This window comes from Mustela nigripes, chromosome 1, assembly GCF_022355385.1.
Source record: "Mustela nigripes isolate SB6536 chromosome 1, MUSNIG.SB6536, whole genome shotgun sequence".
Lineage (NCBI taxonomy): Eukaryota > Metazoa > Chordata > Mammalia > Carnivora > Mustelidae > Mustela > Mustela nigripes.
The window spans coordinates 25,366,393-25,383,325 of record NC_081557.1 but is presented as its reverse complement, the minus strand read 5'-3'; the positions used below and the strand labels follow the sequence as shown (position 1 = coordinate 25,383,325).

Below are 16,933 nucleotides of genomic sequence, written 5' to 3'. Positions count from 1 at the left end.
ATTCCAAAATATCATCTCCAAGTCTGATGTCAAAGAACTTACGGTCTATGTTTTCTTCTAGGAGTTTTATGATTTCAGGTCTTATGTTCAAGACTTTAATTCATTTTGGGCTAATTTTTAGGTATGGTGCAAGATAGTGGTCCACAGTTTCATTTCTTTGCATGTAGCTGTCCGATTTTCCTAATATCATTTATTGAAGAGACTGTCCTTTCCCCATTGTATATTCTTGGTTCCTCTGCCATAAATTGACCATATACATGTGGGTTTATTTTGTGCTCTCTATTCTGCTCTATTAAGCTATGTGCTTTCTTTCTTTCTTTTTTTTAAGATTTTATTTATTTATTTGACAGAGATTACAAGTAAGCAGAGAGGCTGGTGGGGGGGGGTGGGAGGGAAAAGCAGGCTCCCTGCTTAAGCAGGGAGCCTGATGTGGGGCTTGATCCCAGGACGCTGGGACCTGAGCCGAAGGCAGAGGATTTAACCCACTGAGCCACCCAGGCGCCCCTGCTTTTTGTTTCTTAATAACAGTGCAGTTTCTTTTTGTTTTAAGTTTCTATTTAAATTCTAATTAGTCAACATACAGTATACTCTGTGCTTGTTTTTAAGCTAATACCATACTGTGTTGATTACTATAGCTTTGTAATATAGTTAGAAGGAAATAAATCAGACAGGAATTGTGACACCTCCGTGTTCTTCTTTCTTGAGATTCCTTTGGTTATTTGGTGTCTTCTGCAGTGCTATACAGATTTTAGAATTTTTGTTCTATTTCTGTGAAAAATGCCATTGGAATAATATTATTCTATTAAATCCACAGATTGCTTTGGACAATATGGACATTTGAACATTAATTCTTCTAATCCATGAACACAGAATATATTTTCACTTATTTGTGTCTTCTTCAATTTCTTTCATCAATGTCTTATAGTTTTCAGTGTATTGGTCTTTCATTTCCTCGATTAAATTTATTCCTAGGTATCTATTATTATTTATGCAACTGTCAATAGGATTGCTTTCTTAATTTTTTTGACAGTTATTAGTATATAGAAATGCAACAGATTTCTATATGTTGATTTTGTATCCTGTGATTTTACTTACTTCATTGATCAGTTCTACTAGTTTTGGTGGTCTTCAGGGTTTTTTATATATGTGTATATATACACATGTATATATGTGTATATATACACATATATAAAAAACCCTGAAGACCACCAAAACTATGTGTGTATATATATGTATATATATACATGTGTGTATATACGTGTGTATATATGCGTGTGTATATATATGTATATATACGTGTATATATACGTGTGTATATATACGTGTGCATATATACATATATATAAAAAACCCTGAAGACCACCAAAACTACTAGAACTGATCAATGAAGTAAGTAAAATCACAGGATACAAAATCAATATATATATACATATATATCAATATATATACATATATACACACATATATATGTGTGTGTGTGTATGTATGTGTGTGTATATATATATATATATATATATATATATATACATATATACATATAGTGTCATGTCACTTGCAAATAATAAGTTCTAGGTCTTTTTTCCAGCTTGTATGCCTTTTCTTTTCCATTTTTTTTTTTCTTTTCTTTCTTTTTGTTCATGTCTAATTGCTTTTGTTTTGACCTTTTTTTTTTTTTTTTTTTTTTTTGATTTTACATAGAAGTGAAATCCATATTTTATGTTTTTGATGACACATTTTAGATTTTTTTATCTTGCATATCCATTAATTATTGTAAAGTTATTTTTTACTACATTTTCTTTTAACTTTCATATTAGCTTTACTAGTAATTCATCTTTTACCTTTACTATATATTAACTTTTACCAGTGAGATTTATACCTTCAGGTTTTCTTATTACCTAATATAATAGCCCCCTTTCTTTTCAGCTTAAAGAAGTCTCCTAATATTTCTCATAAGGCCAGTTTTATGAGCCCCTTTAGCTTTTGCTTGTCTGGAAAATTCTTTATCTCTTCCTCTCAATTCTGGACAAGTGTGCTGGGTAGAGATTCTTGGTTAGAAATTTTTTTCTTTCAGCATTTTAAAGGTATATTATATCACTTTTTTGCCTCTGCTGTACAAGATCAGGCTATGATAGTTCATCACCTTTTTTTTTTTTTATCATTTAATTCTTATAAAATCTTTTAAAGAAAGTATTATAACCTATTTTAGCACTTAAGAAAACTAAGGTTAAGTGAGGTTAAATAATTTATGCATGGTCATACTGCTAATATAAAATAGAATGCAAGACCAACTCCAAAACTCATACTCTTTCTACTATAGTATAGTACCTCTGTTTATAATGTTTTGGCTCAGCATTTTGCTAAATCAGTAAGAGTTAGTCAGAATCTTTTTGCTCATTTGAAACTAAAATTTACCTTAAATGTATTAATCTATTTGTCTGATATAGTAATGGGTTTCTTTGATACTTTAACTCTTACCAGTGGCTTGAGTGTTAGTAAATGAATATTCATGGTCTGTTCTAGGTAGAGATTTATAGAAAGCTTAAGATTAGGTTGAGCTTTTAACCACAGAAGAATATCTCCCTAAAGTTTTTCCTTTCCTTTTCCTCTTTCTAAAATAACTATCCTAATGTGACTTCTTTTACATCAGAAGTATGGAAAATTAATTACTAGTTATTTGAGAATACTAGAACTGCAGTAGAATTTTATACTAGCAGAAAACCCTTAGAGAAATATATTTTTCATTTTATAGAGCATGAAAGTGACAACTAAAGAGTTGACTGACATATCCAAGGTAACAAAAATAAAGACTGTTATACTTTATTTTTTTTTTAACATTATGTTTCAAAAGATGTTACTATGAGCTAGTAGAGCATGAGAGCTACTATAGCATCACATAAAAATTGAGACAGTTGAAGTTAAAAAATATACACTTTTAGTAACTTCATTTTATTGACAAAAATATTCTGGAATTATAAATACTTTAAAAACTGCCACTTAAAAGATTAGCTGTTATAATAGTAATTGCTTCTAATAATAAATTTTTAGAGAAAAATGCTTTCAAAACTATAGAATACTAAAAATATTAGTTGGAAGAGAAGACACACATATTTTATACTTTCTCAATGTTTTCTAACTCTGTATACTTTCTGACACTGGTAAACACTTAAAAGTAATTTATCCTATACCAAAAAAAAATTTCTGGCAGTGGAAAACAACTTTTATGTTTCAGGTTCCTCAGGTCTGTAAGTATTAAAATTTATAGAATAGATAAATCCATGCACTTACGCCTCAGTTTGCCTGTGTTGTTGTTCTTGAAGACAAGCTAGATCCACCATATGTTTAATTTGTGCTTTCAAATCTTTGTTCTGGAGGTGCAAATGGTGACAATGAAGATCTTTGTTGAGCTCCTGGGGAAAACAATGCAAACTATACCTCAGATTCCTTTAAGAATGTTAAATTTTATTATTTAGGAATGATCTGAGAAATAAACATCCTGGTATAAGTGGTCTCTAACTTACAAGCAAGGAAAATTTTAAGTTTCTCAGAAATTAATGTTAGGAACTTAGAACAAATTTTATTATGATGATAGTTTCTTGGTCTATCCAACTTCTTGATAAAGCTGTGAAGATATGAATATGACCAGGTTTTGCTTTACTGTCATTTCTTCAGGGCTTTTCCTGAGCATTATATTTAAAGATGGATACTCTGCACTTCCAACAGTCTCTGCCACAGTATCAATCAGTAACAATTTCATTTATCTGTTTAGTGTCTCTGTCTACTTAGAATGTAGGGTTCACAACCAGGACAGTGGGTACATCAAACTGTTTCAGTGTTATAGCCCCTGTACTCAGTTTCTGGAGTTGCATGTAATAAAAATTTCTTGCCTTCACCCAATCTGGTATAAGCTTCATCCTAGAGCAGAAGTATGAAAAGTCTTTTATAGGTTCCCATTTTCCTAAACCACATGTGGTTAGCTGCAAGTGTTCTCTAATCTACTCCCTAAAATTATTTATCTTTCCTTAAACCTACTAAACCTTAAGTAGGAAAATGTCAGCTACATGATTATACTAAAGTGTGAAAGGGATAATCCAATAGCATTCTCAGAATCCTTAACTGGGAAAATATTGGTCAATAGGATGAAAGGAAATGAAATCTTTTGGACATCTGAGGGACTGTGACAGCAATCTCATAAACAGAAGAGCTATGTCAGGAAGCTTCCTCCCCATGACAAATCCATTTTCATTCTTCAATACTCCTTACTAATTGATCACTGATTTTCTAAAAGCTTAAAATTTTTTTCTTCTTTTTTTTTTCAATACTTTCTATGCCAGTGGTAGGCACTATGGGAAACAATATCATTTGATGTATCTGAGACATAGTAAAGTTGGGGGTTGTTTCTTCATATGATTTATGACTATATTTTCACCCTCTTTAGGGAGTCAGAATGGTATGGTAAGAGCACTGGCCTGAATCAGGTGGTCTAAGAAATGGTCTCAGCCAGAACACAAATGCTACCTGAAGCTAAAAATATAGTCTTTATGGAGATCAGTTTATTTGACTAAAATTTAAGAGCTTAACTAGATGATCTCTTTAGTTTTTTCCAGTTTTAAGATTCAATGATCCTAATGGTCTAAACATATTTGCCAAACATGCCTTCTTTTCTCTTGAAAAAAGAATCCTTTCTTTAATATTTCCCCTGATAATCTTATTCTTTTATCTTCTTGAATTACCTGTCTCTTAAAAAGACAAGAATTGATTAGATAATTATATTAGTCAACAATAGGCCTTGGCTTGTGTGTCATCTTTGGAAAGCCAAGTTTATAATTTGCGTCTTGTCTTATCTTGATACACTCATGATAGAATCTGATTGGAAGAACATAGTCTATTCTGAGAACTACAAGTAGGTTAGTAATGGCTAAAGTGAAAAATATAATGTGAGGTTATGTATAAAATGAGAGGTACTCAGGCCTGGGAAATCATAACAGAGTTTGTATCAGGCAGAAAGCACTGAAGATTAATATGATCAAGGTTACTTTCTAGAAGGCTCATTTTCATTATAGTGGAATTTGAGTGGAATCCACAAGACCAAACGTAGCAGTCCAATAATGGTGGGTAGCGTTCTGAATAAAGGTAGTGGCAGGGGGAAACAGAAAGTAGTAAACAGATTTGAGAGCACAAGTGGTAGATATTGCAGAAAAGGTATAAAAAGAAGAGTACCAATGAAAGTCACAGTACTGAGTCTGTGTCCAGAGTTATATGACTGTGGTAAGTTCTTCTGCAAAATAATGTCTGTTTTCTTACATTAGCTGTGAAAACATCCATAGTAAAAAGAATTGAAAGTTAAATTAGGGTTGTAGGACTGGAGCAGTTTAATTTTATTGTTTTTTCAAATTATTTGTGATGAAATTCATTAAAAAGACTTTAAAAATAAATTCTAGGTTCACAGTCAGGTGTGAAAAAGTTTTGCTTAAGGGAGTTACAGAAGACAGATTGCTAGAAAAAATAAATCTGATCATATCGTAAATTTATTGAAATGTAAATTTATTGTAAAAATGTAAATTTATCGAAAAATGTAAATTTATTGAAATAACCCAAATATTAACTTTATAAATGCTACTAAGTAGACAAAGAGGCAAAAACAAATTATCAATTATAATAATAATACTAAAAAGAATACCATAACACTTTTTAAATTGGGAGCTTATGGTAAGTATGGGGAAGCAAAGGCAAAGCAGTAAATTTCTACAATTTATTTATTTACCTTTTTGCTTCTTTAATGCTAAATAAGTACTTCTGTAATTGGGATTTGGTTATAAATTAGAATTTTGATTATACAAGTAAATTATAAGTATAATATAAGTAAAACTAGTGAGAAATGAAAGTTTTTGGTTAACCCTCAATAAATCTCCATACTAAAGACTTATTCCATCTTCATTTATCTCTGGGTTTCTTTGTAACAAATAGGGTATCTACTGCTTGTTGCTCACTGCTCCTTTCACTACCGTGAGTGTCATCTTTGACTGGTCCTGTTAGTCTTCTCCCTCCCTAGTCTGAGTTTTAATGCTAAAGGAATGGCCTTTTGTAGCTATTGCTAGCCAACCAGAGAATTCATTTCCCTAGTCATGATGCACTGGGTAATATTTTTCAGTTACAACAAAAAAAAATTGTTATCTTTGAGTATTAACCATGACAACCTGCACTCATTTGCTACTGAATATATTATACTTTATTTTACCTGTATTGACAATCAGTCTAGTGGTTTTTTTAGAAATTTGAAACTTCCATAGGATTAGATACCAATTAGCTAATACATAGTATTGAAATTCAGAAAAGCATCATCCAGGTAAAGACTCAGACACTCCTTTAAAAAAAAAAAAAAGTGTAATGAAGTTATTCTTTTAAAAAAAAGTAATAGATATTTGGATCAAAATTAGGTACTTTGTAGCAGGTGTCTACTTACTGCTTATGCTATATTCATTTTCCCCTCCTTTCTTATTTAGAAAACTCTAATTTTGTTCACAGTGATAATGTGTCCAGCAAAAATATTCACCTTTCTATATTCCCTTATAGCTAGGGGCATCCGTGTGACAACTCTAGCCAATAAGAAAGGCCTGCCAGGAATTTCCTGAAATGCTTTTACTGTCCCAAGACAGATATACCCTCCCACTTTATTTCTCTCTTCTTCTAGCCTAAGTGTGTAGTTGAGACTAAAGATGGAATAATGATATGACAACTATGAAATGAGAAGTATAATAATGACACTGATGACATTTTGGAGGTACTATATTAGGAATAAACTGCATATTCTCAAGACTTATTGTCAGGGAACAAAATAAAGCCCTGACTGGTAAAGGCATAAAAAAGTCAGATTTCTGTAACCATGTGGATAAACACAATTCTTATCTGATTCAGCCATTAACTATCATTACCCATTACTACTCTTTATAATATTTCACTCTTCTAGGTGGGATATCTTCTTAGTACTTATATGACATACACACATACAACTTTCAAATCAGCTTTTGTTAGCTATGATACAAGTAAGGGTGGCCATGTTTAAAACTATTTTTCCACAAAATCTTAACTATTAAAACAAATTGAAATTACCTAAATGATGAATCCTTAAGTACAGTTTGATTACTTTATTCTAACTTAAGAGCTATCTCATAATAGGTTGTAATTGCTTCAGAATAACTTTAAAGAACTTTACTCTTCATGAAGTAAAGAAAAGGCAAATTTATTGAAGAATTAGTGAGGCAGAAGGTGGAATGAGTGAAGGGAAATGGTAAAATGAATCAACTAAATCTCAGAGAGATGGAACAATAGTTGTCTTATGAGAAATATTTACCCAATGACAAAGACAATGAGTTTAAAGAGCTCAGTTCTTACAAATGAGTCTGAATACATAAACACATCTATACCTTTGGAATATGACCATTTTGACCTAAGCGTTCCATTTCAGTTTTTACACGATGGAGCCAATTAGTATTCTCATCAAATTGCTTTAATTCCTCCTCCTTTTTCTTCTCCAGGTAGCAGCGACGTGTTTTCAACATTGCAAGTCTATGATCTCGTTTGCAAGTGGCCTGAAAAATAACGCATTTAATAGTTTAATTTTTATGATATTTGATGTATGTGATATTAGTAAAGTGGTAAATTTTCTCATAAGGGTGCAACTGCAGACTATTAAGTTAGGCTATACTTTTGTACTTGAAGCTATTACCCTTTGAAATCTCCACAATACTCCTGCTTGCAGGAAAATAGGAAATTGAGCTGTGAGTCATTTTTATAAAATTACATGTTGAGAGTTTATGGCTTTAGGAATTACAACAGTTGAAGACTGTAGCTTTTTGTGTGTGCTAAAATACATTCCTTTATTTATTTATTCATTTTTTAAATCTTTTTTTTTTTTAAAGATTTTATTTATTTGTCAGAGAGAGAGAGGGAGAGCAAGCAAGCACAGGCAGACAGAATGGCAGGCAGAGGCAGAGGGAGAAGCAGGCTCCCTGCTGAGCAAGGAGCCCGATGTGGGACTCGATCCCAGGACGCTGGGACCATGACCTGAGCCGAAGGCAGCTGCTTAACCAGCTGAGCCACCCAGGCGTCCCAAATACATTCCTTTAAATGCTGCATTTGAAAAGTTCATACAAGGTCTGATAATTCCCATTTCTTTACTCAAAATTAAAGCAGATGCACGTCCTGCTCTTTCCCTTCCTCCAACTTGAAAGATGTGAAGAAATAATTGCTCTGATATTGCCTACAATGCTTTAGATAGGCTGGTGCAAGTGTTAGAAAATGGAGCTTTTAACTGCTCATAAATATCCGATTTTAACTGATGGTTGGTTCAGGACCCAAAATGGGTGTTCTCAATATTTTTGGTATTTTATGTAGGCACAGATCTGGCCTTTTGGTTTTTTACCCCAAGGGTCTTGGACACTATCATGGAACGGTGAGCTGAATAGCTTGATCTCTCTGGGCTATTTGTAAATAGATACTGAACTCAAAAATCATAAGATATGATGGCTGGATTTGAAAAAGATCCCCAGATCAGAAAAAAGCACCTGTAACTGGTTTTGGGAGTAGGAACTATATGAAAGAAAAAAGGTCAAAAGCCTTATTTATTCTCTTAAAAGATAAGTTCTTCTTTAATATATTTTAATTTTGGGGAAAATTCAGGCTTTAAAGAAATTTGCTGAAATGTAAAAGAATGTCACTCTTCTCACCACCTCTTTTTGTTTGCTTTGGAAAACATAATTCATTATTTTTCATTAAAGTGTTACTTACGTTATCATGCAATGAGCTAATGGTTTTAAAATTAATACATAAATACATTTTTTAAGTCTCAGTTTGAAAATTTAATATAGGAATATTGGTAGGTGGAATTCATAAGAACAAAAGTTCTTTAAGTTCCTAAATAATTTTTTTAAACAGTAATGGGTAATGAGACCTGAAAAGTTAAGACCCACTACTATAACAGAAGGTAGGATATGCAGTCTCTTGACTTCTGCTATTCAGCAGTTGTGAAAATTTAGGCAAGTTAATCTCACTGGATCTTTAGTTACCTCATCTGAAAATGAACATAAGAGTAGTGTACCTGCCTGAAGGAAGACAGTTATATCAAATTATCTTTACTTTGCTTTAACATTTATAAATGTTCTACAAACTCTTAGAAACCAGGGCAGGAAATGCTCTGAGGCTCTCATGGCAGCTAATATTTAATGCCAAAAAGTTTTACACTGAAAACCCCTAAAAGTATGTTTTTGAGTTTTTACTTCTAAACGTCCATCAACAGGTGCCTGCGTGGCTGAGTTGGTTACGTGTTCAACTCTTGATTTTGGCTTGGGTTGTGATCTCACAGTCTTGCTCTGTGCTCAGTGTGGAGTCTCCTTGAGAGGCTCTTTCTCCCCCTGCTCCTCCTCCCTTCGCATGTATACAGTCTCTCTCTCTCTCTCAAAATAATAAAATCTTTAAAAAAGAAAGCCCAACAAATGTATCTTTTATGATGGTCCTCTATGGGGACATTTTCCATATGGATACTCCTATTGAATAATTGTTCTGAAATAAATAGCAAATAAGTGTCTGGGGATAAATGCTAAACTTTGCATGTTAAACCCTGACATTAAAGCAAATGCTTCCCATTAAGGTTTCAAAAGAGTTTTATATATTTTATTAACAAAATCACCAGAATACCACAAAACTTCTTGAGTGAGAACACACAAAAAATTCTAAAATTTAGATGTTACTACTGCTTTGTACAAAAGGACTGCTAACATGCTAAACTCATTATTTGGCTAAAAATAATTTGCAGATTACCTTTATATGGCTGTAAAATCACCCAAGAGTTTCACTTTAATTCTAATCTCAGAGTCTATACTCTAGAATCATTGATGCCTGAATCAATGTTATGAGATTCTTTTAGCGCTTCTGATAATAAAGCATTTTGGAGGGGATCCAAGAGAGATATAAAATTCCTTGCCCTAGCAGATAGCTTAGTAAAACTATAGTCATACTTTAGCATGTAAAAAACAAAATGAAAACTGCAACCAACAAAAAACACCTCAATCTCTATAGATGTCTTCCTATTTTTTTTCAAGTAATTTAACTACAACCAATACACTTACGATGTTTTATCTCATTTACCTAGAATCATAGGAATAGCTGTAAGAATTGGAATATGTAGATTTAACTGACCAAAAGTAAGAAATTCTAAAAAGGGAAGTAGACTGAAAACAAGGCAGTAAGCAGAAGAATACAAATACAAACAAAAAATTTTAAAAAACCCGGCCAAACTCATCTCCTACTCTGTTTTAGTAAGTACTCATATTTTCGGTATGTCAATCAAATCTTATTAAAGTTGTTTTTAAAAAAGGCATGTTCAATAAGATAAGGAATAATAAATGCATACTCAATAAATAACTAATTTTAATAGGATAGTTTAATAGCTACTGATAAACTGGTATCAATGATATATTAATGAATACTTGATGATTAATTTCGTAGCATATCATACTCTGCAATCATAGTCTGAGAAAAAACTGAAATGCTAGTTTTTAAAGCACTATTTAAAAGCACTATTTAAATTTTGAAGGCTTTCAGGGGCACCTCAAAAATACATTATTTTTGATCCTGCTTAGCTCTCATGCTTCTTGAATTTACATCTTATTAACATTGTTAGTCCTAAAAAATTCTAAGCCTGAAACTTTGCACATTATCCTTTCTCCTTTTACACTAATATATCTCCCTATAAGAAGAATGCCTGACTTTTCAGTTTGTCTTTCATGCAACAACATGTTGTTCACAGTTGCTATCTTTTTATCCTTTATTTGATATGATTTCCTCAGATCTCCCAGTTTTGACTCTCTTCATCTTATCTAACACAGAGAAAATGATAGAGGTAATATGCTCTGGAATCAACTTGCTCGAGATCAAATCATAGGTCTGACACCATGAGCTGTGTGACTCTGTGCAAGATGACTTCTTTGTGCTCTGGTTTCCTCATCTTGATTATAAGGATAATAACATAACATCCCTCATAGGGTTTTATGAGAATTGAGTTAATGCATGTAAAGCACTTTAAAGACTACCTAGCACTATACCTATAAAGTGAACTTTGAAATTTCAGTGAATAAAGCTTTAATTTCTGGAAGTTTCATTTATATTCTTTTTGTGTGTGGATGTTCTTTTGATGTTTTATTCCTTTATCATTAATTCCTTTTTTGAGGTCTTCAGTCTTTTTTATAGTTTTATCAGATTGCTCAAGTGTCTGAAATTTTAGGAATTCTGACATTATTTGCCAAATCTGCTGACTTGGCTATGGTGGTCTGTTTTACCATGTGCTTTTTATTTTTTTATTTTATTAAGAGACTTTATTTATTTGAGAGAGAGAGCATGAGAGTAGAGAGGTCAGCAGGAGAAGCAGACTCCCCGCAGAGCAAGGAACCCGATGTGGGACTCAATCCCGGGACTCCAGGATCATGACCTGAGCCGAAGGCAGTTGTTTAACCAACTGAGCTACCCTGATGCCCTACCATGTGCTTTTAAAATTTTGGACAGTGGCTTCTCATTAGTGATTTGAACCAGGGGTTTGTTTTACTAGGCGGATTCTGTATTGCTCTGCCCAGTTCCCCAAAGATTATCATTCCTCTGCTATCATTTTCTATGTTAATTTCTCACTTGAAGGACTTACTAACTAAAACATATGGATTATAAGAATTCAAACCTCAAATCCTTAGAAAGAATATCTGTAATGGCAGTTTTTAACATTTTTTTTTTCTTTTGAAATTTTTAAAAGTAGGCTCCATGCTGGGCATGGAGCTCAATGGGGGTATGAACTCATGACTCTGAGATCAAGACCTGAGCTGAGATCAAGAGGAAGATGTTTCTTCATGGTGTACTACCAATATGAAGAGTACAGGCCTCTGAGGTTTCCAGCTTTAACAGGGTCTGCCATTTCTAACTCCCTGTCTCCCATTGGTCCTTTACCAAAGAAGTGGTATACATCAAAGGTAGGATATTGGGAGAGGTCTGTGTGCGTGGAAGGAGGGCGGTGTATTACTGCATGAAATAATAAAAATGAGTAAAAGATGGTCTGCATTTCTAAACACCATGCAATGGAAATTCTAACAATGTCAGCGATAAAATATTCTTTCCTGGAAAAAAAGATCTGCGATTGGTCTAAGTTGTAAATTATTGCCTGCAGCCAGGCTGTACCACTCCTACTGTCTGACTTTTGGGCCCAACAATGAGTGTGTTAACTTCAAGTTAAGTATTCCATCAACCGTCACAGAAGAAACAGTTGCAACTGAGATTTTGGTTTTTTGGTTTTCCTTTTCTTTCTGACACCTAGGAATTTAATTTTCTGTCTTGCACACATAAGTATGAATTTAAAACAATGTTTGATACTTTTCCTCCAGCATTTCCAGGTGTTTGTAGTGAATGGGTAATTAAATCATTACCTATCACATTTATAGAATTAGAAGTCTCCATGTGTTTACATGTCTAAAATTTAATTATAAATAAATACCTTTTCTACTTTGTCTTCAGAACACATCATTTCGATTTGCTTGTGGCACTGTTGTTGATAGAATGATTTAAGTTCATTTTCTTTTAGTAACATTTCCAGTTTCAGATATTCTTGCCTAATTTCTTCTCGATTCTGGAACAAGCAGTTCAGAATTTCTTGAAATCTACCAGATATAAAACACATTATAGAATCTCACTAATTTTGTGAAATAAATTTAAGAAAAAAATGAACAAGAGTATATATAATACTCATGGAATTAGACTCAATGACAAACAGTGAATAGGATATGGCTATTCCCTATTAAATTACAAAAAATGTTTGGAAAAGGGTATTAGCTTTATTTTTACTGTACTTCTTTTCTCCTCTAGGGAAGATCATACTGAAGAGATATAAGTATAATAAGGCTTCTCTATGCAAGTCATAATTATATAAATCATATACTCTATTTTGTCTATGTAATCCAGCTACTTATTAGCAGAAATAAAATATTATGTTTGCAGGAAAAGGATGATAATTTGAATCTGTACAATCCCAATTAATAAGGCCCCACAAAGCAACACAGTACTGTGCGTTGTTTTGATGTTGGCTAACTGTGAAGAAACAAGCAGTGGGTGGCATAATCATATGGTGCTTCCATGGCCCCCTAGGGAAAGTGAGATAGCCAGTTTTTAGTTTTAGAATTTGTTACAGTGAAAACACACCATACGGTTAGGTACCCCCTACAGCCTGGCTAAGAGTCAGCTGACACTGCCAGGACCCAAAACAACCAAGTTCGTAATGTGGCAAACCTAGAAAAAGCCACTCCGGTGTCCTTCCTCCAAAGGGAGATGGAGATTTGGAGAATCAAAGTTGGGGGACTTGACTCCTATCTCCTCCAAATGCATAAAGACCTCAAACTCCAAAAACTCGTGCAAGGCCCAAGAGGAAATTGCAATTCTGCATCCTCCAGGGTCAGCAGAACATTGGTCACAGCCATATTCTAATTTTATAAACATGTACTTATGTTTTTAAATCACAGATCAGGTCCATCACATACAGGCAAAGCTCTCAAAGAAAAATTAACTGTGAAGCCTTTAAAGTAAAACTGTAACAAAGTACATGCATTTAAAAATAAATGTTCTTCAGCCAGAATTTTAGATGTATTTTTAAGGATCTGTGGTAAAAAACACTGCCAATTTACGTCAGTAGTTCTTAATGAAACTCTATTGGGAATGACTATAAACCACAATACATCGACTTTACTGCAGTTTTGTCAAACTGATAAATATTTCATAGGAAGTATGTACGGACATTGCAATTTCATTGTATTATTATATTACAACACGCTAATGCCAGTAAATGAATTGATAAATTATCTTTAGGTTATTCTCAAAGACAATTTCTTAGGTTTTTTTTTTTTTAAATTCTTTATCCAAGGACAGAATTAAGTATTTGTCAATTTTGTGATTTTATGGTCCAGACTTGTTTTAGTTGGTGGGGTTTACTGAATAGGATGGAAGAAAAGGAAGTATCAAAGATTTCTAGAGATTGTCTTAAAAAACAAAATAAAACAAAAAAAAACTATCATTTTAAAACAATAAAGAGTCTTAAGGGATTGACTAATAACTATTTTCTAGTCACTTAAAACATTCAACTAATGGGTAATAAAAATCTCTGCCAATAATTTTAGGTGATACATCAAGAATATTAAATTCTACACAATTTCTTGATATAGTCACAAGTTTTATAATTATTTTGTATCAAGAACTGTACTTTCTTTTTATGACTTCTTCTTGAATATTATCTTTCTAAATAGCTTTGATAGACAGGAAATACTGTATATTCTTCCTTTCACCTTATCAAACCACATAAAAATGTTTAAGAAAGACTTTGCAAATTCATGGTATTAAAAAAGTTCTATGTAAAAGCATGATTTGTTACAATAAAAGATATTTCTTTTATCTTTTATCATAAAGATATTTCACGTATCTTTATGACACATATCATAATGTATGATACACGATACCATAATGTATGATATCATATATCATACATGATGCATATATATTTCACATATATATGATATGAAATATATATCATATATATTGTTTTGTTTTTGGCTAACTGTGATAAAAGATATTTCACGTATTTCTTTCGGGACATAGTTACTTTTGAGGGAAAATGACAAACGCTATGTGATATATAAGCTGATCATTACAGTTTTTTTTAATACACAAGAAAATTATATTAAATAATACGTTGCACAAAAAAACTCTAAAGTTTTTACTGTTTTGTTTCCTAGCTCAGGCCGACCTCTTGCATCATTTTATCAGAAGGAATGGTTCAATGACTTGAAGCCATCAACTGCAGAAAAGTTTACTAAGGTTTCAGATGGTAACTAGATCTGGTTAAGCAGCGCTGAACGATTCCATGAAAGCAATGTAAGCAAAGAATCCAAGTTGGAGAAGCTGATGACTTTAATTTTCTTTAAATTTGTTTTTAGGGACCCCTGGGTGGCTCAGTCATTAAGAGGCTGCCTTCGGCTCAGGTCACGATCCCAAGGTCCTGGGATGGAGTCACACATTGGGCTCCCTGCTCAGTGGGAAGCCTGCTTCACTCTCTCCCTCTCCCTCTCCCCTGGCCTCTGTTCTCTTTCTCATTGTCTCTCTGTCAAAGAAATAAAATCTTTAAAAAATAAATAAATAAAATAAATTTGTTTTTAAACATATCAACAAAAGAATATCTGGTTGCATGTGGGCCAATCCCACATTTGACTAACAAAATGAAAACCAACAACAACTAATAATATGCCAGTTCAAAACTTTCTTTGATAAGGTAAACTGTGTAACAAGGAATGACTTTTACTTCATTTATTTTTTAAAAGTCGCCATAAGGGGTGCCTGGGTGGCTCAGCTGGTAAAGCGACTGCTTTCAGATCAGGTCATGATCCTGGCTGGGGTCCTGGCATGGGGTTCCCTGCTCCATGGAGAGCCTCCTTCTCCCTCTGCCTGTTGCTTCCCCTACTTCTGTGCTCGCTCTCGTGCATGCTCTATCTCTCTCTCTCTCTCTCAAATAAATAAATAAATAAATAAAATCTTTAAGAAAAAATGAAATAAAAGTCACAGTAAGATTGGTGGGATATAACAAAAAGCATCATAAATGCAATAATTTTATTTTGACAAAGGGTTGTTGGAGGGATTAACAGAAAATAACTTAAACATTATAGGAAATCTCCAGCATAGACAGAGCTCTGGTACTATAACAATATACTTGTAAAATAGAGCACAGTATGGAAGAAAAAGATTAAGATTTGAAAGAGATGGGGTTCCTGGGTGGCTCAGTGGGTTAAAGCCTCTGCCTTCAGCTCAGGTCATGGTCCCAGGGTCCTGGGATCGAGCCCGGAATCGAGCTTTCTGCTTAGCAGGGAGCCTGTTTGCTCCTCTCTCTTTCCCTGCCTCTCTGCCTACTTGAGATCTTTTTCTGTCAAATAAATCTTAAAAAAAAAAAAAAAAAAAAAGACTTGAAAGAGAGAATTTATAGGCCTTGTCTTATCTTTGAGAAAACAATATCCCACTTCAAATCTCAAAGGATTGTTGGAGTGATCAGATTCATGTGTCCTGAAAAATCATAAAACTATTAAGCCATCTATAAAACTAAAGCATTATTATTAGAAATATTTATTTTTAAGCATTTGGGGTCAACTGAGTCAAAAAACATTTTTTTCAAACCAAGAATATTTTACGTAAACTTCAATATAAAATCCAATTTTAAAAAAGTTGTTGAATCTGAAAGTAGGTTGAAAGTCACTATTGATTAGTCTTCTTTATGTATATCAAGATTCCGGTAAAATTCCAGAGTTCTATAACAGTGTGAAAAATCACTGGTTTAAGTTGTGGTTAGTTTCTCATACTAGTAATAACAGAACACTGGCTCTGGAGAATGTAAAGTAAGTTCAACTTCACTGAACTTTAATCAAGTTTGGAGATTCCTTTATTATAAGACCTCTCAGAGCCTTTAATAAACTGACATACTTTGGAAATCACCTAGATTCTCTAAATAAATAAGAAGTAATTGCCAAATTTGTTTGATCCAGGAATTTCTTTTTTTTTTTTCTTTAAAGATTTTATTTATTTATTTGACAGAGAGAAATCACAAGTAGATGGAGAGGCAGGCAGAGAGAGAGAGAGGGAAGCAGGCTCCCTGCTGAGCAGAGAGCCCGATGTGGGACTTGATCCCAGGACCCTGAGATCATGACCTGAGCCGAAGGCAGCGGCTTAACCCACTGAGCCACCCAGGTGCCCGATCCAGGAATTTCTTATTGTCTTCTTGGAACTACTCAAGAGTCATAGCTTTTGAATTACTATTTCATTGGGACAGTTTGGAAAATTCTCTTAACTACTTAAGGGAAAAGTACTTGTGAATATTGTATTA

General features: G+C 33.2%; 1 protein-coding gene across 1 annotated transcript in view; it reads right to left on the bottom strand.

Annotated features, from left to right (window-relative positions):
- Positions 1–16,933, bottom strand: part of KIF18A (kinesin family member 18A) — an 80,210-nt gene that overhangs the window by 39,488 nt on the left and 23,789 nt on the right. The window contains exons 10-12 of the mRNA XM_059388500.1: positions 12,524–12,686; positions 7,422–7,586; positions 3,286–3,407 (exon numbers count right to left, since the gene is read on the bottom strand). Coding sequence (XP_059244483.1) covers positions 3,286–3,407; positions 7,422–7,586; positions 12,524–12,686 — 450 coding nt within the window. The remainder of the gene's footprint in view (positions 1–3,285; positions 3,408–7,421; positions 7,587–12,523; positions 12,687–16,933) is intronic.